General features: G+C 45.5%; 1 protein-coding gene across 1 annotated transcript in view; it reads right to left on the reverse strand.

Annotated features, from left to right (window-relative positions):
• FBXW8 (F-box and WD repeat domain containing 8) overlaps positions 1 to 23,406 on the reverse strand; it is a 331,216-nt gene that overhangs the window by 13,172 nt on the left and 294,638 nt on the right. Inside the window, exon 9 of the mRNA XM_030219095.1 lies at positions 14,901 to 15,077. Coding sequence (XP_030074955.1) covers positions 14,901 to 15,077 — 177 coding nt within the window. The remainder of the gene's footprint in view (positions 1 to 14,900; positions 15,078 to 23,406) is intronic.

A 23,406-nucleotide genomic window follows, 5' to 3' on the forward strand; every position in this document is an offset into this window, starting at 1 on the left:
CCCGGCACGGACACTTGGATGTCGGCTATGCTCTGCTGGAGCCAGTCAAAAGCTCGCCCCTTGCTTTTGCTGGGGCGCCGCGGGACCTTGCTGAGTCGCACGCTGCTGACGAGAGCGAGCGCGCTGGGGCTTAGCCTGGGCCGCAGGCTGTCGGGAAGGAGGATTGTACCTACGCTTGCCAGAAGAGTAGGGAACAGTCTTCCTTCCCCCGAAAAATCGTCTACCTGTATAGGTAGAAGCTGAAGGCTGCCGGCGGGCGAATTTGTCGAATGCGGTGTCCCGCTGGTGGAGAGACTCTACCACCTGTTCGACTTTTTCGCCAAAAATGTTGTCCGCACGGCAAGGCGAGTCCGCAATCCGCTGCTGGATTCTATTCTCCAGGTCGGCGGCACGCAGCCATGAGAGCCTGCGCATCACCACACCTTGAGCAGCGGCCCTGGACGCAACATCAAAAGTGTCATAAACTCCTCTGGCCAGGAATTTTCTGCACGCCTTCAGCTGCCTGACCACCTCCTGAAAAGGCTTGGCTTGCTCAGGGGGAAGAGCATCAACCAAGCCCGCCAACTGCCGCACATTGTTCCGCATGTGTATGCTCGTGTAGAGCTGGTAAGACTGGATCTTGGACACGAGCATAGAGGAATGGTAGGCCTTCCTCCCAAAGGAGTCTAAGGTTCTAGCGTCCTTGCCCGGGGGCGCCGAAGCATGTTCCCTAGAACTCTTAGCCTTCTTTAGGGCCAAATCCACAACTCCAGAGTCGTGAGGCAACTGAGTGCGCATCAGCTCTGGGTCCCCATGGATCCGGTACTGGGACTCGATCTTCTTGGGAATGTGGGGATTAGTTAAGGGTTTCGTCCAGTTCGCAAGCAATGTCTTTTTTAGGACATGGTGCAAGGGAACGGTGGACGCTTCCTTAGGTGGAGAAGGATAGTCCAGGAGCTCAAACATTTCAGCCCTGGGCTCGTCCTCCACAACCACCGGGAAGGGGATGGCCGTAGACATCTCCCGGACAAAGGAAGCAAAAGACAGACTCTCGGGAGGAGAAAGCTGTCTTTCAGGAGAGGGAGTGGGATCAGAAGGAAGACCCTCAGACTCCTCGTCAGAGAAATATCTAGGATCTTCCTCTTCCTCCCACGAGGCCTCACCCTCGGTGTCAGACACAAGTTCACGAACCTGTGTCTGCAACCTCGCCCTGCTCGACTCAGTGGAGCCACGTCCACGATGGGGGCGTCGAGAGGTAGACTCCCTCGCCCGTTTAGGACATGGTGCAAGGGAACGGTGGACGCTTCCTTAGGTGGAGAAGGATAGTCCAGGAGCTCAAACATTTCAGCCCTGGGCTCGTCCTCCACAACCACCGGGAAGGGGATGGCCGTAGACATCTCCCGGACAAAGGAAGCAAAAGACAGACTCTCGGGAGGAGAAAGCTGTCTTTCAGGAGAGGGAGTGGGATCAGAAGGAAGACCCTCAGACTCCTCGTCAGAGAAATATCTAGGATCTTCCTCTTCCTCCCACGAGGCCTCACCCTCGGTGTCAGACACAAGTTCACGAACCTGTGTCTGCAACCTCGCCCTGCTCGACTCAGTGGAGCCACGTCCACGATGGGGGCGTCGAGAGGTAGACTCCCTCGCCCGCATCGGCGAAGCTCCCTCCGCCGACGTAGTCGGGGAGCCTTCCTGGGAGGTGGCCGCTGCCGGTACCGCACGCGGTACCGACGTCGGGGACCTCAACCTGGGCGATGGGCCAGCCGGCGCCACGCTCGACGGTACCGGAGGCGCAAGCACCGCCGGTACCGGAGGGGTAGGGCGCAACAGCTCTCCCAGAATCTCTGGGAGAACGGCCCGGAGGCTCTCGTTTAGAGCGGCTGCAGAGAAAGGCTGTGAGGTCGATGCAGGCGTCGACGTCAGGACCTGTTCCGGGCGAGGAGGCTGTTCCGGGCTGTCCAGAGTGGAGCGCATCGACACCTCTTGGACAGAGGGTGAGCGGTCCTCTCGGTGCCGATGCCTGCTGGGTGCCGAATCCCTCGGCGACCCAGAGCTCTCGGTGCCGACGCGGGGAGGAGACCGGTGTCGATGCTTCTTCGACTTCTTCCGAAGCATGTCACCGGAGCTCCCCGGCACCGACGAGGAGGACGTAGAATCCATCCGTCGCTTCCTCGGGGCCGAGGCCGAAGAAGGTCGGTCTCGGGGGGGCTGTACCGCAGGAGCCCTCAGGGTGGGAGGAGACCCACCCGAAGGCTCACCGCCACCAGCAGGGGAATGGACAGCCCTCACCTGCACTCCTGACGATGCACCACCGTCCGACGACATCAGCAGACGAGGTCCCGGTACCACCGACGTCGATGCAGCTATCCGATGTCTCGGCGCCGATGCAGAGGCCCGATGCCTCGATGCACTCGATGCAAGGGCGGCCGAGGAAGATGGTCTGGACGCTGACGACGTCGATGCACTCGAAGATCCCGGTGCCGATGCCGACGAAGAGCCCGAGAACAAAACGTTCCACTGGGCTAGTCTCGCTACCTGAGTCCGCCTTTGAAGCAGGGAACACAGACTACAGTTCTGAGGGCGGTGCTCGGCCCCCAGACACTGAAGACACGACGAGTGTCGATCAGTGAGCGAGATAACCCGGGCGCACTGGGTGCACTTCTTGAAGCCGCTGGAAGGCTTCGATGTCATGGGCGGAAAAATCACGCCGGCGAAATCAAAGTCCGAAATGACGGAAAAAGAGCACCAAAACTTTAGAGGGAGAAAATCTCGACCGAGGCCGAAAAGAGGCCTACCCCGACGACGAAAGAAAACTTATCGGGGCCAAAAGCTGGAAATACGGGGAGGATTGAAACGAAACCCGGTGGAGGGGTTCCGGAGCACTTCCCGAGTACAAGGAAAGCTTTTATGAAGAAAAAACACGTTCAACAATATGGACGCGCGAGGTCGACTCTCCGGGGCTCGACACGGCGAAAAATACGACCGTACCGAGTGCGGACAAAAGAAGACTGGCCGGCTCGAGCCGGTTTCGGGTGGGAAGACGGCCGCGCATGCGCGGTGCGCGCGGGCGCGCGAGGGCTAGCAAAGGACTTTGCTAGTGAAGATTCCGATTGGAGGGGCTGCCGTGGACGTCACCCATCAGTGAGAACAAGCAGCCTGCTTGTCCTCGGAGAAAGACCTGTACGGTCCATCCAGTCTGCCCAACAAGATAAACTCATTTTACATGGTATGTGATACTTTATATGTATACCCAAGTTTGATTTGTCCTTGCCTTTCACAGGGCACAGACTGTAGAAGCCTGCCCAGTACTGTTCTTGTACTAAGTTCTGAAGCTAACATCGAAGCCCCTTAAAATTTACACTCCAGCACATCCATATCTATTCAGTCACGATCAGGGCGTAGACCGTAGAAGTCTGCCTAGCTCCCGTTTTGTTTCCAATTACCAGCGTCGCCACCTAATCTCCGCTAAGATTCCACGGAACCATTCCCTCTAAACAGGATTCCTTTGTGTTTATCCCACAAATGTTTGAATTCCATTACCGTTTTAATCTCCACCACCTCCCGCGGGACGGCATTCCACATATCCACCACCCTCTCCGTGAAAAAATACTTCCTGACATTAGTCCTGAGTCTGCTACTACTACTACTACTACTATTTAGCATTTCTATAGCGCTACAAGGCGTACGCAGCGCTGCACAAACATAGAAGAAAGACAGTCCCTGCTCAAAAAGCTTACAATCTAATAGTCTGCCCCCTTTCAACCTCAATTCATGTCCTCTAGTTCTACCGCCTTCCCGTGTCTGTAAAAGGTTCGTTTGCAGATTACCTTTCAAATATTTAAACGTCTATCATATCACCCCTGTTTCTCCTTTCCTCCAAGGTATACATGTTTAGGTCAGCAAGTCTCTCCTCATACGGTTTGCAATGCAAATCTCATACCATTTTTGTAGCTTCTCTTTGCACCGATTACAGTCTTTTTGCATCTTTAGCAAGATATGGCCTCCAAAACTGAACACAATACTCCAAGTTGGGCCTCACCAACGACTTGTAGAGGGGCATCAATATCTCCTTTCTTCTGCTGGTTATGCCCTTCTGTAAGCAACCTATCATCCTTCTGGCCACGGCCTTCGCCTTGTCGCATTGTTTCTTCACCTTCAGATCCTCTGACACCAACACCCCAAGGTCTCTCTCCTGAGTCGAGCTTACTAATCTCTCCCCTCCTATCCGGTATCTCTCTTTTGGGTTTCTGCACCCCAAGTGCATCACTCTACACTTCTTGGCATTAAATTTGAACTCTAACACTCGAGGACTCCAGAAACATATGAAATACAAAACACCTTTTAATGATTATGTCTAAGTATCTTTACAAATCACAAAACACTAATATGTATTAAAACATTCATTCAGTAACTATTCACACACCAATCACCCCGTTAAGACCACACTTTTCAGACAAACTTCAATAATGAGCATAACAGTGCTTCAAAGTTAACTTATACATAGAAACCCATGCAATAACTTTAAACTTAGTTCATAGAATTCATGAACTAACAAAATGTCTCTTTGTATAATGCTTCGTCTCTGGACTAGTGTTCAAATCAGCTGGTTCGTAGATCATTTCAAACGATACCACACTTATCTCGTTCTCCACGGATCATAAAGGTATCGATAAGTCCTCAATCCAATCGGCTACTAGCAAAACTCAGTCTGCATACAGCTGTGAATCCTAAGCATACACTGCAGAATTCAGTAACCTCTCACCCATGACCCACAGTCGAACCTAACGGGAGTCAAACTGAAACTTGGCTTTGCCCTGAAGACTCTGCTTCAGTCATGGCCCTATGCCATGGAGATTATCTTTTCTCTCATACTCCTCGCCCAGTTGGCTGCAGAGGTGGTGTCGGGTTACTACTTTCACCCTCTTGTAGATTTCAACCTCTTCTTCCACCTCAGTTTCACTGCTTTTCTTCCTTCGAAGTCCACTCCATCTGTCTATTCGCTCCTTTGCCTCTCCGAGTAGCAGTCATTTATCAACCCCCTGATAAGTCCCTTTCTTCCTTTCTCACTGACTTTGACACCTGGCTTTCCTTCTTTCTTGAACCTTCATTTCCTTCCCTCATTCTTGGGGATTTTAATATTCATGCTAATGATCCATCTGACTCTTATGCTTCTCAGTTTCTCGCTTTAACATCCTCTTTCAATCTTCAACTGTGCTCCACTGCCCTCACTCACCTGAATGGCCACTGTCTTGATCTTATCCTCTTCTCAAAACTGCTCACTCTTCAGTTTCTGTGCCTCAACTCTTCCCCTCCCTGACCATCATCTGATAACTTTCACACTTAAACACCCTCCTCACCAGTCCCATCCAATCTTAACCAATGCATTTAGGGATCTTCAGGCTATTGACCCTCCTACTCCGTCCTCCAGTGATTCAAATCTCTTCTTTACCACTATGATATCCGTCAATGAGGCTATCTCTTCCTATACTACTATTCTCTTCTCTGGATACTTGTGCTCCTCCCATTTCCCGTCCTATAAAGTGTACCAAACCCAAGCCTTGGCTGACCTCTAGAATCCGCTACCTACGTTCCTGTGCCCGCTCTGCCGAACGCCTTTGGCTGAAATCCCATACCCATGCTGACTTCATACATTTCAAATTCTTGCTGACCTCCTTCCAGTCTGCTCTTTTACTTGCCAAACAGGATTATTACATCCAGTTGACAAATTCTATTGGCTCAAACCGTCGACGTCTCTTTGCCACATTGAACTCTCTCCTCAAAGTGCCTTCACCTCCAAGTCCCTCTTCACTTTCTACCCAGATTCTGACTTTCATGATAAGGATCACAAGATTAAACTTGAATTCTCAACCAGGTCACCTCCACCTCTCCTTCCCTTAGTCCACTCTCTCAACCCTCCAATCCCTGCCTCCTTTTTTCCCTTTTCTGAAATCACTGAAGAGGAAACTACACATCTCCTTTTCTCCTCAAAACTAACTACCTGTTCCTCTGATCCTAAACCCACCCATCTACTTAATACTCTCTCCTACTGTCATCCCTTTTATCTGTCATATCCTCAATCTTTCACTTTCCACTGCGACTGTTCCTGATACCTTCAAACATGCCGTAGTCACACCACTCCTTAAAAAACCTTCATTGGACCCTACCTGTCCTTCCAACTATCACCCCATCTCCCTCTTCCCTTTCCTATCCAAGATACTTGAACCCGCTTGTTCACCACTGTTGCCTTGACTTTCTTTCATCTCAAGCTATTCTTGATCCACTTCAATCTGGCTTTCGTCCCCTTCATTCAACTGAAACAGTGCTTGCTAAAATCGGCAATGACCTGTTCCTGGCCAGATCCAAAGGTCTCTATTCTATCCTCATCCTTCTCGATCTATCTGCTGCTTTTGACACTGTTGATCACAGCCTATTCCTTGATACACTGTCCTTACTTGGATTTCAGGGCTCTGTTCTTTCCTGGTTTTCTTATCTCTCCCATCGTATTTTTAGTGTATACTCTGGTGGATCCTCCTCCACTTCTACCCCACTGTCAGTTAGTGTACCTCAGAGATCTGTCCTGGGACCTCTTCTTTTCTCCATCCTTGGTACTCTGATCTCATCTCATGGTTTTCAGTACCATCTTTACGCTGATGACTTCCAGATCTACCTCTCCACACCAGAAATCTAAGCAGGAATCCAGGCCAAAGTATCAGCCTGCCTGTCTGACATTGTCGCCTGGATGTCTATTCGCCATCTGAAACTAAACATGACCAAGACTGAGCTTCTTATCTTTCCCCCTAAACCAACCTCTCCTCTTCCCCAATTCTCTATTTCTGTGGATAACACTCTCATCCTCCCTATCTCATCAGCTCGTAACCTTGGGGGTCATCTCTCTCTCCGTCTCTGCACATATTCAGCAGACTGCTAAAACCTGTCATTTCTTTCTCTATAATATCATCACAATTCACCCTTTCCTTTCTGAGCACACTACCAGAGTCCTTATCCACACTCTTATCACGTCTCACTTAGACTATTACAACTTGCTTCTCACAGGTCTCCCACTTAGCCATCTCTCTCCTCTTCAATCTGTTCAAAATTCTGCTGCACGACTTATATTTTGCCAGTGTCGCTTTGCTCATATTAGCCCTCTCCTCAAGTCACTTCACTGGCTCCCTCTCCGTATACAGTTCAAACTCCTCTTACTGACTTATAAGTGCATTCACTCTGCAGCTCCTCATTACCTCTCTACTCTTTATCTCTCCCTACACTCCTCCCCGGGAATTCCGTTACATGGGTAAATCTCTCTTATCTGCACTCTTCTCCTCCACTGCTAATTCCAGACGTCGTTCCTTTTATCTTGCTGCACCATATGCCTGGAATAAACTTCCTGAGCTGGTACGTCAAGCTCCATCTCTGGCCATCTTCAAATCTAGGCTAAAATCCCACCTTTTTGATGTTGCTTTTAACTTCTAACTCTTACTCACTTGTTCAGTACCCTTATTTTATCATCCCCACCTTAGTAATTCCCTTATCTCTTATTTGTCTTGTTTGTCTATCCTAATTAGATTGTAAGCTCTGTCAAGCAGGGACTGTCTCTTCATGCTCAAGTGTACAGCACTGAGTACATCTAGTAGCGCTATAGAAATGATAAGTATTAGTAGTAGTAGGAATGCCATAGGACTCGTTAGCTGAGAGGTCATGTGGCTCTTGTTCTGAATCCCAGGAGAGGTCTGAGCCTGACTCTTCAATGTACTTGTCTTAGGAAGTATGTGTCGACTAGAGTGTTGGCTCTGCGTGGAAGAACGTTGAGGCAGGTGTGTCTGAACCAGCTGAGAGTTCCTCTGCCAATGTCAATGAACGCGTCAGGATGAAGGACTTCTCCCATGAGTGCCTCTCCAATATATCCTTGGAGTGGGTTGAGGCTGGCACAAGCACCCTGTAATCCTGAGTAGACTGTGTATTCAGTAGCCCCGAAAGCTCTTCCTTGAGCATAGCCTTGATTTCTTCCTGCAGATAAGGCATCGGTACCATCTGGGAAAGGGGTATGGAGGCAATCCAAGCTATAGCCTGTTTAGATGTGGTTGACCTTGAAGACCTGGAAGGCTGTCACTGAGGACTAATCAGTAGAAGACAAGGTGAACAATCACTGCAGAATGAACGCTTCCCATGCACTGAAGATGTCAATGCAGGAGAGGTCTCAGCATTGTGTCTGGAGGGAGTGTGATGGTGATATTTCTCAGGTTTTTCTTACATTGCAGGTCCCTCCATGCACATGACGATGAGGACACGGAGGCCTTATGTGGCCGCTGTACCGAGTCCAACACCAGGCATTCTTGATGTAGCATTGGTGCACCTGATGTTCATGCCGATGTTGATGCAGGTTACGCATCCAGTGCTGAATCCCCTGCCATGATCGATGCTGAACAAATAAGTTTTTCATTCCGTGGGCTTTAAGTGTCCTCGTTTGCATGCACAGAGAGGTTACACTGTAAGTCTCAGTGCTCTGGACCCAAGCTCTGGACACACCAGTTATGAGGGTCTGTGTCTGAGGTAGTGTTATTAACAGAATACACTTTTTAAAGTCACTCGTCACCCTGACACAAAGTCAAAAGGCTGAATGGTCCGGGGAGCTCGAGTAAATCTCTAACTGAAAATGGAATTAGAAAAGGTACAGAGACAGGCGACGAAAATGATAAAGGGGGTGGGACGACGTCCCTATGAGGAAAGCCTAAAGCAGCTAGGCTCTTCAGCTTGGAGAAAAGACGGCTGAGGGGAGATATGATAGAAGTCTATAAAATGAGTGGAGTGGAACAAGTAGATGTGAATTGCTTGTTTACTCTTTCCAAAAATACTAGGACAGGGGGAACGCAATGAAGCTACAAAGCAGTACATTTAAAACAAATTGGAGAAAATATTTCTTCCCTCAACATGTAATTAAACTCTGGAATTTGTTGCCAGAAAATATACTAACAGCAGTTAGCTTAGAGAAGTTTAAAAAAAGGTTTGGATAGCTTCCTTTAAAAAAAGTCCATAAGCCATTATTAAAATGGACTAGGGGAAAAATCCACTGCTTATTTCTAGGACAAGAAGCGTAAAAGGCATTGTACTGTTTTGGGATCCTGCCAGGTACTTGTAACCGGGACTGGCTACTGTTGGAAAGAGGATGCTGGGCTTGATGGACCTTCAGTCTTTCTCAGTACGGCAATACTTATGTACTCCTCAGCTGAAAAAAGAGGCCCCAAAGACCAAAAACTGAAAAATAAAAATAATTTGAAAGAAAATATATTTTGGTTAAATTTAACAATGAGAAACAAAAATACGACAGAAAAAATATCCTGAAAAGGGAAGGTACCATAAAGAAAAAGTTTGATGCGCTGAGGATAGATTTGAAGTCCAACCTTTCTGTTCCACAGAAAACATGACTGCTGTTCCCGCGCTTGAGCATCAGGTGGGAAGGCACCGACTCAAAGTTTTAAAGTGACAGTGCACTATGGCAGTGTCTGCACAGGGCTCAGTGGATGACATCACCCACCTGTGAGATTATGCCTGCTTGTCCTTGGAGAAAGGTATTTTTATTTAAATATACTGACAATGTTCCTGGTTTCTTTTTTACTTTTTAACTTATTGTCACTTCAGTTTAAATCTTCAGCTTTTGTCTTCTCTTATCCACCAGAACATTAAGGGGGCAATGTTCACCCACGGTGGTTGGATATTCAATGCTGGGCCCTGTCCAGAAACCGACACTGAATTTCCAGGGTCTTTGGTGGACCCAGAAGTTATGAGGGTACTAGTTGATATTCAGTTCTGGCATCCACATACACCTATGTGCCCAGTTAGGTATACTAAATATCTCTGGGGTCCACATATCTCCCAGCTCTGCCCTGGCACTGCCCAGATTGTGCTGAGGTAGTCAAAGTTGATATTCAGTGGCATTATCCAGTTTAGTGCCCTGAATATCAGTGAATAACTGGCTGAGCCCAGTAAAATCATTTTCAGGATCGATCCATAATATTTGATGAAACTGGTCAATTTGTTGTATTATTCTCCATTGTTTTAAAGGATCAGTCATATTTTTCTCCCCCCAGGTCTACCTTCACAGTCAGCTACTCTTGAGTGCTTCAGCTTCTACATAGATCGCCCAAAGCTGGACGTTGGAGCAACTATATTGAGTGATAAAAAGCACTAATTAGCCACTTAATTGGTGTTAACAAGCACTTAATTGGAGCTGTGCGCGAATCTCCTCTGTGCACTATTCTATAATATGGGCCTAACAATTTCTTCGTACCACCCCAAAAAGGTGCAGTCATGGGCGTTCCCAAAAGTTAGGTGCCATGTTATGGAGAAATGCCTATCCGAGCCTATCTTTGGGTGCCAATAGAACCAGGTGTAAGTCTGGTGTATAAGTTAGGCACGGCCAGAGCGCTATGCTACTGTTCTACAAAAGTCAGGTGCCCTTTATAGAAAATGGGCTTCACACAGATCTTCCTGTGCCTAACTTTCGATGTCATATACAGAATCTGGCCCACAGTGCATTGTGTGTAGCTGGTCACATGCTTCCTTAAAAATTGCAGTGCTTTTCAACTGTTTTGTATTATTTATAAGTGGGGAAAGAAAAGATAACAGAAGACTTATTTATTTAGTTTATTTCAGATTTAGCTCTCAACTTTTTCCAATAACAGCTCAAGGTGAATTACATTCAGGTATTTCCCTGTCCATAAAGAGCTTGAAATCTAATTTTATAATTCAGGCAATGGAGGGTTAAGTGACTTGCCCAAAACCACAAGGAGCAACAGCTGGATTTGATCTGGGCTTTCCTGATTGACAGATCCATGCACTAACCATTAAACTAGAGCACAAGGTAGAAAGTCCAAAATAGTCTAAACCATGTCAAGGGGCATAATTGAACGGGGACGACCATCTCTAAAGATGCCCTTCTCTGAGGACGTCCCTGCGAATGGGCGGGGCATCCCATATTATCGAAACAAGATGGGCGTCCATCTTTCATTTCGATAATACGGTCGGGAACACCCAAATCTCAACATTTAGGTCGACCTAAATGTTGAGATGGGCGACCTTAGAGATGGGCGACCTCGGTTTTCGCCGATAATGGAAACCGAGGATGCCCATCTCAAAAACAACCAAATCCAAGGCATTTGGTCTTGGAAGGAGCCAGCATTCGTAGTGCACTGGTCCCCCTCACATGACAGGACACCAAACGGGCACCCTAGGGGGCACTGCAGTGGACTTCACAAATTGCTCCCAGGTGCACAGCTCCCTTACCTTGGGTGCTGAGCCCCCCAAAACCCACTACCCACAACTGTACACCACTACCATTGCCCTTAGGGATGAAGGGGGGCACCTACATGTGGGTACAGTGGGTTTCGGGTGGGTTTTGGAGGGCTCACATTGACCACCACAAGTGTAACAGGTGGGGGGGGGGGGGGGGGGAATGGGCCTGGGCCCGCCTGCCTGAAGTGCACTGCACCCACTAAAAACTGCTCCAGGGACCTGCATACTGCTGTGATGGAGCTGGATATAACATTTGAGGCTGGCATAGAGGCCGGCATAAAATGAATTTTAATTTATTTTTTTTTGGGTGGGAGGGGGTTGGTGACCACTGGGGGAGTAAGGGGAGGTCATCCCAGATTCCCTCCGGTGGTCATCTGGTCAGTTCGGGCACCTTTTCGAGGCTTGGTCGTGGAAAAAAAAGGGACCAAGTAAAGTCAGCCAAATGCTCATCAGGGAGGGACGCCCTTCTTTTTTCCATTATCAGCCGAAAACGCCCATCTCTTAACCACGCCCCCGTCCCACCTTTGCTATGCTGCCGACACGCCCCAGTGAACTTTGGTCGTCCCCGCGATGGAAAGCAGTTGAGGACGCCCAAAATCGGCTTTCAATTATGCCGATTTGGGCGACCCTGAGAGAAGGATGCCCTTCTCTCGATTTGTGTCGTAAGATGGGCGCCCTTCTCTTTCGATTATGCCCCTGATAATGTTTCTGAGAAATTCTCATTTACAAGCTCATGTAACTACATCAATTATTTACTTATTTAGCATGGCATTAACAGATCATAAAACAAAGCAAATCTATGTTTTTATCCACCAGAAGTATGATGTGATCTTCTACTTTTGTTTTTGTAAACCTAAGAAAGGCAGTTTCATTTATTTTGTGTATGGTTCAAAATACTGACCCTGATTTTAACACCATCTAGTGGACAAAAAAAAGAACAGAAACTTTCATACAAACAGTACAGGAGCTGGAATAATTATTTCAATCATGCCATGTGCAAAGGTTTTTAATACAGAGCTTTAGGTCTAGGCTCTAAGGGGGACATTCTATAAGGAGCTGCCTACAACATGCATAAATGTCAGTATTCTAATCATTTAGGGGTGTACATGTATAGATGAACAATTTCTGCCTGAGAATGAGTTCTGTGGGTGGGTGCATACTTGCATGTGTAGATTATCAAATCTTAATAATCTGGGTGTGGTGTTTTGCAATCTAGGCACTAGCATTTACATTATCTCTATAGCTGGAATACATATTCACGAAATTTTAGATAAAGGAAAGCAAGTAGCCACTTTTCTTTATTATAGGCTTCAAAGAGTTTTCACAGGTACCCCTTACAAAGTTACCCTCCATGTGTCTAAACTCCCTGTGGTAAGAGTGAGTATAGGACAGGGAGCCTTTGAACATAGCCAGATCAAGAGTTTTAAGGTGTGCAAAAACCTTTACTTGAAAGAAATGAAAAACAGAAGCCTGTTTTCCTCACAGCTCTAGCAAGATACAAAATACTCTTCCTACATCACAACTACTCTGGTGCTTCAAATACTTCTGGTGAGAGCATTCTGGAGGTCTGCTTCATCCTGCTCTGTTTTTCCCTCTCTCCAGCACTGCTTTCAATTCACCTGGCTGAATTACACCTTCTAGGCAGGGCCACCCCCCAGGCCTAGGCATCTTAATGTGACCTACTACTCATTTCTATAGCACTACTAGACATATGCAGCGCTGTACTCATTATATACAGGTACTTTCTCTGTCCCTAGGGGGGCTCACAATCTAAGTTTTTTGTACCTGGGGCAATGGAGGGTTAAGTAACTTGTCCAGGGTCACAAGGAGTTGCAGTGGGAATGGAACCCAACTTACCAGGATCAAAGCCCGCTGCACTAAACATTAGGCTACTCCTCCACTTCTTTGAGGGAGTGTGATTAAGGTGGGGGGACCAGTATCTCTATACCCCTTCACACTCCACAACTGGTATGTTTCTCACCTTTCTAACATCAGGCAGGCGGCCCCTTCCCCTCTCTCAAAGATCAGATCTCTTTTCTCTTTTTCTCTCATCTCTATCTCAGTCCATTCATTTCCTCTTCCTGTGTCTTTCAGATTGTATTTCAGATATTCACATAACTTATTACAATATTGTTTTACTGTTTACTTGTTTCACATACCCCTACTATCCTTCCCCCTAGGACCAAATTGAAAACTTGACTTTTGTCTTAATCTGTTTTGCCTGAACAAATTGAAAACAACCACAGGCAGTAACTTACGTTGCTCCTTCACCTGGGAGGAAAGTGCTTCCTACCTCTACTTTAGGGCTTGGCTTCAGTCCTTTATCAGTACCTAGGCTCTTGCTCTGCTGCTTTTTGCTTAGCATGCATAACTGGTGATATCTAGATCTGGTGGGATGAAAAGCAAGATTGCTAAAGGTGCTCATCGTGTCCATTGATGAGCCCTTTACATATTAACTTCATGTTGTATTTATCTTAATTTGGCTGTATACATAGATATGGAATGTTTTGTGTTGTAGAACACCCAAATCTCCCCCTATCTGTCACAATGAGGGAGACTCTGAAGTCCCTACTCCAAGTCTAACATTTATCCTGCAGTGTGAAAGCAACGAAGTTGGGCCTGTCAGTCTATCAAGAGTTGGGGGCATCTCAAGTGTTTTGGAAAGAAGTATTAAAAGGCCCTGTCTCCAGTGGCGAAGGGTATTTCCTCATCCTTCCCTCAGAGAAGACCAGGTGAAAGGATTGGGGGGGGGGGGGGGGAGCCTATCGACCCACACCAGCCAGCAGTCTCCTGATGGCTGGCTAGTCATGCAGGTGGGAAAGCAAATGCCCAAAGCCAGTCTGTCTTAACAGAGAAAAGGAAATGACTATAGGGGACCCTGTCCTGGAAGGCCAGCAGTTGAGATTAACCGAGATACCTAGGGCTCAAGCCAGGGGACCCAGAGCAGTCTCAAGCTACTGAAGAATTCTGATTACCTCATGAAAGTGAATGGGACCCAGAGGGTGCATCCCAGCTCTACCTCAGAGGTCCAGTACAGTAGTATGACAAACGGATCTCTTATTGCATCCTAAGCACGCTTACAAGGGAATGTTGAATTCCTGCCTGCTGCTGAGAAGGACATGGCATGGATGGGCAGACTGGATAGGCTATATGGTCTTTATCTGCCTACATTTTTCTATATTTCTATGTTACGACTTAGCCAATGAAGTCTCTAGCTAATAGAATTCAGCAAAACATAGCATGTAACAGTACTGCTGCACGCGATAGCTAGAAGGACGTGAGATACAGAAGCCATGACGACGGAGCAGAAAAAGGAGCATAGGTAATGGTGGATGAAAAGGGACAAAATAGCAAGAAGAGAGAAAACTGAAGAGCTAAGAGAAGAAATAGAGATGTACAGAAGAGGTAAACAGAAATGTGAAATGAGATAGTGAAAGATGAACATAAATATGGATAAGACCCTGGAAGAAAGATGGAGAAGGTGAGAAATAAGAAGTTCTAACAGGGGAAAGAACTACCCGTGTCAGCCCCAATTTTAGTTGCTAGTTATTTCAGACCATTGCATTCCATCCTCATATCAGAGGCATGCATGCTGTTTAATGGTACTTGCGAATACACATTTTCAAATATTACCTAGCATGCATCTCCCAGAGCTTGGTACCCATTCGCTGATCCCATACAGAGACCAATCCTTCTTCTCCTCCGCTGACTACCTTCCAGTCATCCATGTAGATAGCTGAGACACCAAGCTGGTGGGCATAGAAGGAACAAACAGGCTTGCTGTTGTTGCGTAAGTCGTAAACTCTCACTCTGAATAGGGAAAAAAGTTCACCTTAATTATTAAGATCACTACAACAATACAGTATAAGTTACATGCTTAGTCTGCCAATGAGTGAGCTTCAAGCCCCTCTGCAATAATAATAAAAAGATGCACGTACATTTCATTTTGCCATAATTTTCTGTTTTTTTGGCATATAAATTTGCACATTATGACAAAAGTATTTTTTTTCTATATGATATTACACAAGAAAGGGAGTTTCCAGTGACAAGGCACTAGACAAGTACAAAGCAGTTTTAATACTATTCAGCGTCAAACAAAGGCAGGGAATATTAAAAATACTCTATAACATCAGAATATGATCTGGCTGTCCTAAAGATTCAACTGAACGGATGTGGCTCATTTTCCCTATAAGAAATATAGAGAAACAAAAGGATTTAAAATATCAGGGGGTATCGAAGGGCAGAGCAAAAATGTGGGTTGGTGTTCACTGAGTATGTTACAGTTTGTGCCACAAAACTGGATGGATGAACCATGAGAAACACTTCATTTCAACCACAGACTGTGGTGCTGTCCATGAACTGGGCTCAGATAAAAGTTCAGCAGTTATGCCCAGCAAAACCCCCTGTGATTAAGCAAGAGTCACCTGACCAGCCACACTGCATGCCTGACATCAGACCAACCCCAGCACAAAGTCAGCCAAAGGAACCTACTGTCAGTGTGCTAGAAACTTCAGAGAGAGAGAGAAAATCTAGCAACATACACAGCTCACAAAAAGGAGCTTTAAGAGTTCAATGACTGCCCGAAAAGTATAGAGGGTGGAAGGAAATCTTTTAAGGATGCCACAGCAATTATGAAGTTCACTCCAATGCAAGAGATGAACCTGATGAGAAAGTGGCTGGGAACTGAGTCAGCCAATTGTGTGAAGAGATTGCGTTTGCATCTCATCCACCAGTTGATGAAAGACCAGACACCTATCACCAAAATGCATCAAAGACACAGAACTGCAGATCATCAGTGACAACTTGGCACTACCTGGGAACTTTGACAAAAGACTTCCCTGGAAGACAAGAAACTTCTTTAGCAGAGCCATCACTGAGCCAGTGATCCGCTTCATTGGCTCCCTATCTGCTTCCGTATACAGTTCAAACTCCTCTTATTGACTTACAAGTGCATTCATTCTGCAGCTCCTCAGTGCCTCTCCATTCTTCTCTCCCTACACTCCTCTCTTACCAATACCCTTCTCTTCCACTGCCAAATACAGACTCTGTTCCTTTTACGTTGCTGCACCGTACACCTGGAATAGACTTCCTGAGTCAGCACATCAAGCTCAGCTCTGGCCGTCTTCAAAACTAGGCTAAAAGTCTATCTTTTTGAGGCTACTTTTAATTCCTAATTCCTATTCACTTGTCCATGTCTGTTTTACTATTCCCACCTTAAGTAATTCCCTAATCCTTTATTTGTCCTGTTTGTTTGTCTTGATTAAATTGTAAGCTCTGCGAGCATGGACTGTCTGTTACATGTTCAGTGTACAGTGCTGTGTACTTCTAGTAGTGTTATAGAAATGTTAAGTAGTAGTAGTAGTTTCATAATGAAAGGCAATTATATGCTATACGCTGTGCTCTATTGTTATACATCAATAAAGACTTCTTGTTTAAACTTTAAAAAAAGAACTACACACTAACCTTTTCTCAAAATATTGTCTAGACATATTATTACCCAATTGTCCTTTCTCTTAAATTACAACAGCATTTACATAAGTATCGCCACACTGGGACAGACCGAATGTCCATCAAACCCAGCATCCTGTTCCTAACAGTGGCCAATCCAGGTCACAAGTACCTGGCCAGATCCCAAAACAGTACAATACATTTTGTGCTGCTTATTCTAGAAATAAGAAGTGGACTTTCCCCAAGTCCATTTCAATAATGGTCTATGGACTTTTCCTTTAGGAAACCATTCAAACCTTTTTAAACCCCACTAAGCTAACTGCTTTTACTATATTCTCTGGCAACGAATTCCAGAGTTTAATTACACATTGAGTGAAGAAATATTTTCTCCGATTCGTTTTAAATTTACTAATTTCTAGCTTCATTGCATGCCCCCCAGTCCTAGTATTTTTGGAAAGAGTAAATAAGCGATTCACGTCTACCCGTTACATTCCATTCATTATTTTATAGACCTGTATCATATCTCCGTCTTTTCTCCAAGCTGAAGAGCCCTAGACGTTTTAGCCTTTTCTCATACGGAAGTCGTCCCATCCCCTTTATCATTTTCATCGCCCTTCTCTGTACCTTTTCTAATTCCACTATATCTTTTTTGAGACGCAGTGACCGGAATTGCACACAGTATTCAAGGTGCGGTCACATCATGGAGCGATAGAAAGGCATTATAATGTTTTCCATTCCTTTCCTAATAATACCTAACATTCTATTTGCTTTCTTAGCGACCAACGCACACTGAGCAGAGGGTTTCAACATATCATTTCAACGATGATGTCTAGATCCCTTTCTTGGTCCGAGACTCCTAATGTGGAATCTTGTATTACATAACTATAATTCAGTTTCCTGTTTCCCACATGCATCACTTTGCACTTGCTCACATTAAACGTCATCTGCCATTTAGATTTTTCTCAATCCTCTTGCGATTTAATTACTTTGAATAACTTTGTGTCATCAGCAAATTTAATTACCTCACTAGTTACTCCCATCTCTAGATCATTTATAAATACGTTAGAAAGCAGCGGTCCCAGCAAAGACCCCTGGGGAACCCCACTATCTACTCCTCTCAATTGAGAATACTGACCACTTAACCCTATTCTCTGTTTTCTATCTTTTAACTATTCATGATGTATTGTAAGCCACATTGAGCCTGCAAAGAGGTGGGAAAATGTGGTATACAAATGCAATAAATAAATAAATAACCAGTTTTTAATCCACAATAGGACACTACCTCCTTTCTCATGACATTCCAATTTCCACATTTTACACATGGAATTTCAATCCACAGGGATTCCAAGATGTGTTTTGTTTCCTGCAGAATTTTCAGTCTATTTGATTCAAGGTCCTCCTTAACAAACAAAGCTACCCCTCCACCAATTCGATTCACTCTATCATTATGATATAATTTGTATCCTGTTATGACAGTGTCCCACTGGTTATGCTCCTTCCATTGGGTTTCAGAGATGCCTATTATATCTAATTTTTCGTTTAGTGCAATATATTCTAACTCCCCCATCTTATTTCTTAGGCTTCTGGCATTCACATATAGACATTTCAAACTATGGTTGTTGTTTCTATTTACATCTTGCTCATTAGTTGACAATGTTAATTTGCAATCTTTTATCTGATTTTTACTTAAGGTCACCTGGAGGGGCATAAATGGGGCGCCCAAGTTTTCATGAGGGCATCCTCGCAGGATGTCCCCGCGAAGGGGCGGGGAAACCTGTATTATCGAAACAAGATGGGCATCCATCTTTCGTTTCGATAATACGGTCGGGGACGCCCAAATCTCAACATTTAGGTCGACCTTCGAGATGGTTGTCCTTGGTTTTCAGCCATAATGGAAACCGAGGACACCCATCTCAAAAACGACCAAATGCAAGCCCTTTGGTTGTGGGAGGAGACAGAATTCATAGTGCACTGGTCCCCCTCACATTTCAGGACACCAACCAGGCACCCTAGGGGGCACTGCAGTGGACTTCACAAATTGCTCCCAGGTGCATAGCTCCCTTACCTTGGGTGCTGAGCCCCCCAAAACCCACTACCCACAACTGTACACCATTACCATAGCCCTAAGGGGTGAAGGGGGGCACCTACATGTGGGTACAGTGGGTTTCGGGTGGGTTTTGGAGGGCTCGCATTTACCACCACGTGTAAGGTGGGGGGGGGGATGGGCCTGGGTCCGCCTGCCTGAAGTGCACTGCACCCACTAAAACTGCTCCAGGGACCTGCATACTGCTGCCATGGAGCTGGGTATGACATTTGAGGCTGGCATAGAGGCTGGCAAAAAGTATTTTAAAAGGTTTTTTTAAGGGTAGGAGGGGGTTGGTGACCACTGGGGGAGTAAGGGGAGGTCATCCCCGATTCCCTCCGGTGGTCATCTGGTCAGTTCGGGCACCTTTTCACGGCTTGGTCGCAAGAAAAAATGGACCAAGTAAAGTTAGGGACGCCCTTCTTTTTTCAATTATCGGTTGAGGACGCCCATCTCTTAATCACACCCCAGTCTCGCCTTCACCACGGTGCCGACACGCCCCCGTGAACATTGGTCATCCCCACATCGGAAAGCAGTTGAGGACACCCAAAATCGGCTTTCGATTATTCCGATTTGGGCGACCCTGAGAGAAGGACAACCATCTCTCGATTTGTGTTGGAAGATGGGCACCCTTTTTTTTCAAAAATAAGCCTGCTGATCTACTATGGTCTCTTTATTTTTGAAAGGGAAAACAATATATATAACTGTACTACCAAGCACTGAACGGCATTAACTGCCACAGGTATACTTTTTATAAGGTTCAAAATCTTCATTTTTCCCCCCATATGAAGCAAAAGGTTAACAGAATTGTGTGTTGATGCTTTTGTTTGTTCTAACAGATGGATGAATAATACTGAAAAGTGATCTACAAGTTTTTGTTGTAATGCCAATCTAGAAATTTGTTTTTCAATGTAACATTTGATGAAGCCACCAGTTCTGCCTCTGAATGAGGACATGCGAAATGTAAACTGTTCGCTCACTCTTACAATAAAAAAAAAAAAAACAACCAGCATTAAAGTATTCTGTCTGCTTATGCTGAAAAAAATGTAAAATATTAAATTATTTTTGCAACCTGCTCTACTGGTGGGACAGAGGTCTGGGATTTGGCAGTGGAAAGTACCCGCCTTACAATCTGATATTCTACCATAGAACCAGAGCAGCACCTGCAGCCTGATCCACAGCACAGGGAAGGAATAGCTATTAGGAACTGGATTTTTGCCATACCATGTTTCTCTGGAGGCTCCGGATCAGACTGCACAGATAATTAGCCAAAAGGGGGCAAAAACTGGACTCTGAGGGTCCTGCAGGCACTTTAAAGAGAAAGCTGCTAATTAACTAAATGGAAGCTAGATTCTGTTCATCTGGAATATATATATATTTTTTTGTTACCTGTAGAACACTGCACTGTTCTGAAATACCCACTTGGCATTATTTGGCATGTAGCCACTTATTTCTCATCAGCCAAGCTTTAACCCAGGGGTTGTTTTTATTTAGTACCAGAAAAGTAGCTCAGCTACACCAACCAAACTTTTGTCAGAAAAGAAGAAAATACAAAACACTGAAAAGTAGTCTCATCAGACTGCATACCAATTGCATCCACCAAATGGCAGCAAAGACTTCCCAAAAAATATTCCGAAAAAAGCAAAATTACTTATCTGTAGCAGTTCTCCGAGAACAGCAGGCATATATTATCAACATGTGGGCGATATCATTCATGGAGCCCAGTGCAGGCACTGCCATAGTGCACTGTCACTTTAAAACTTTGAGGCAGTGCCCCCACCATGCACGCCTACCTCCCAACACTCGAGTGCAGGACCAGCAGTACAATACTAAGGCTAAGAAGACATCTCCAAGGGGAGGCAGGAGGGAAGTGAGAATATATGTCTGCTGCCCTCAGAGAACACCTGCTGCAGGTAAGTGATTTTGCTTTTTCAGATTACATTTTGGGAAGTCTTTGCTGCTGTTTGGTGGATGTGGTCTTGGAAAGTTTTGAGGGCAATCCAGACTGCTTGCAATTCCAGGAGATTGATATGATGCTGTTTCTCCTGTGGGGACCAAGAACCCTAAGTGGAAACCATCAAGGTGAGCACCCCAACATGGAGGAATCAGTGGTGAGGACTTTGTGATGTTGGAGGGGCTGAAACGGAAAACCCCAGGTGAGACTGTGGGAAACCATCCACCACTATAGAGAGTGGCATAGCTATGGGGTAACTTGAATACAGGCTGAGAGCAATCCTGTGGCTTGAAACCACTGAGAGGAGAGGGTACACTAAGAAATTCTGAAGTGGAGACGGGCCAATGGTGTTATATGGACTGTTGAAGCCATGTGGCTGAATAGATATCTATAGCATCTGATGAGCAGATATCTGGATGGATCTGGAAACTTGAGAGGAGAGATGCATTATGATGGCTGCTCTCGGTTGAGGGAGGAAAGTTTGACCCCGAGTTGTGTCCAGGAGAGCCCCAATGAACAGTAAGGTCTGAACTGGTTGAAGATGTGATTTCGGGTAGCTTATCACAAAACCGAGGAGTTCTAGGAGCTGTATGGCAGATTAAATTCAGGTCTGTGTCAACTCCTGGGAAGCTGCCTTGATTAACCAGTCATCGAGGTATGGGAAGACATATATACCCCACCTGTGGAGTGTTGCAGCTATCACTATGAGGCACTTTTTGTGAAGACTTGCGGGGCCAAAGCCAAGCTGAATGGCAAGACTTTGTAGTGATAATGCAGAGTCCACACAGCAGAAGCGCAGGAACTTTCTGTGTGCAGAGAGAATAGGTATGTCAGTATATGCCTCCTTCAGACCTACAGAGCAAAGCCAATCAGTGAACTGGATCACAGGAAAGCAGGCAAAAATTTTCTTTCGGCAGAAATTTGTTTAAATTTCACAGGTAAAAAATTGATTGCACATACTTCCCCCCCTCCCCAATCTTTTTTGATATGAGAAAGTATCTGGAGTAAAACCTTCAACTCCTCTCCGGCAAAGGAATTGGTTCTATTGCATTCTGCCAGAGAAGACAAAACCAAAAGCCCGACCTTATTATAAGAAACAGCGCTTACTGATATCTAAAGGCTACCAGGGATTCAAACATCAGAGGACTCGTTTATCGACCCCTGAAGAAGGCTTTTTCTGCTGAAACACGGACCGTGTAGGGTCCCAATAAACTCTGTTTGGAGCTCTTACTTCTGTGTTTGGGCTGGTCACTTGGACTTGGTTCTCTTCCACCCTGTGTTTGTTTTGCTTATGTTATTGTGGAAGGAGTGGACCCCCTTTTTCTTCATTGTAAATAGTATACCATGCCATACTTTGTATTGTTTTTGAATATTTTTACTGCTGTAATTGTCTATTGCTCATGTTTGATCTATTCATACTGTACACTGCCTTGAGTGAATTCCTTCAAAAAGGTGGTAAATAAATCCTAATAAATAAATAAAAATAAGTAATTTTGTCAACAAACTGCCTGTGAGTGATCCTGTAGAAAGAAGTAAACCATTGCAAAATTGCATTTTACAAGCTCAAAATAATGTAACTGTGCTAAAAGCTTATGTGGGATGGTTTCAAATGCCACTGACAAGTTCAACTAGACCAGGGGTACCTAAGTAATGCCACACTGGGAAAAGACCAAGGGTCCATTGAGCCCAGCATCCTGTCCACAACAGCGGCCAATCCAGGCCAAGGGCACCTGGCGAGCTTCCCAAATGTTCAAACATTCTATACATGTTATTCCTGGAATTGTGGATTTTTCCCAAGTCCATTTAGTAGTGGTTTATGGACTTGTCCTTTAGGAACCCGTCCAACCCCTTTTTAAACTCTGCTAAGCTAACCGCCATCACCACATTCTCTGGTAACAAATTCCAGAGTTTAATTATGCGTTGGGTGAAGAAACATTTCCTCCGATTTGTTTTAAATTTACTACACTGTAGTTTCATCGCATGCCCCTTAGTCCTAGTATTTTTGGAAAGTGTGAACAGACGCTTCACATCCACCTGTTCCACTCCACTCATTATTTTATATACCTCTATCATGTCTCCCCCCGGCCTCTCTTCTCCAAGCTGAAAAGCTCTAGCCTCCTTAGTCTTTCTTCATAGGGAAGTCGTCCCATCCCCGCTATCATTTTAGTCGCCCTTCGCTGCACCTTTTCCAATTCTACTATTTTATTTTATTGCAATTGTATCCCACATTTTCCCACCTATTTGCAGGCTCAATGTGGCTTACAGAGTTTTGTTATGACTTAGTCATTCCAGGATATCAGATACAATTAGTAATGTAAAGATTAGGTAAGGGAAGAGAGAAGGAAGGTGTAATGCAGGATAATATAGAAGGTGGATTTTAATAACTGGGTGGTTTGGATAGGTAGTTTTGTGAGGTTATGGGTTCTCTTTGTAGGCCTTGTTGAAGACATGTGTCTTCAGAGATTTGCGAAAATTACTATATCTTTCTTGAGATGGGGCGACCAGAATTGAACACAATACTCAAGGTGCGGTCGCACCATGGAGCGATACAACGGCATTATAAAGGGTATGATACATACCTGTAGCAGTTGTTCTCCGAGGACAGCAGGCTGATTGTTCTCACGACTGGGTGACGTCCGCGGCAGCCCCCACCA

The sequence above is a fragment of the Microcaecilia unicolor genome, chromosome 11, assembly GCF_901765095.1.
Source record: "Microcaecilia unicolor chromosome 11, aMicUni1.1, whole genome shotgun sequence".
In the NCBI taxonomy this organism is placed as follows: domain Eukaryota; kingdom Metazoa; phylum Chordata; class Amphibia; order Gymnophiona; family Siphonopidae; genus Microcaecilia; species Microcaecilia unicolor.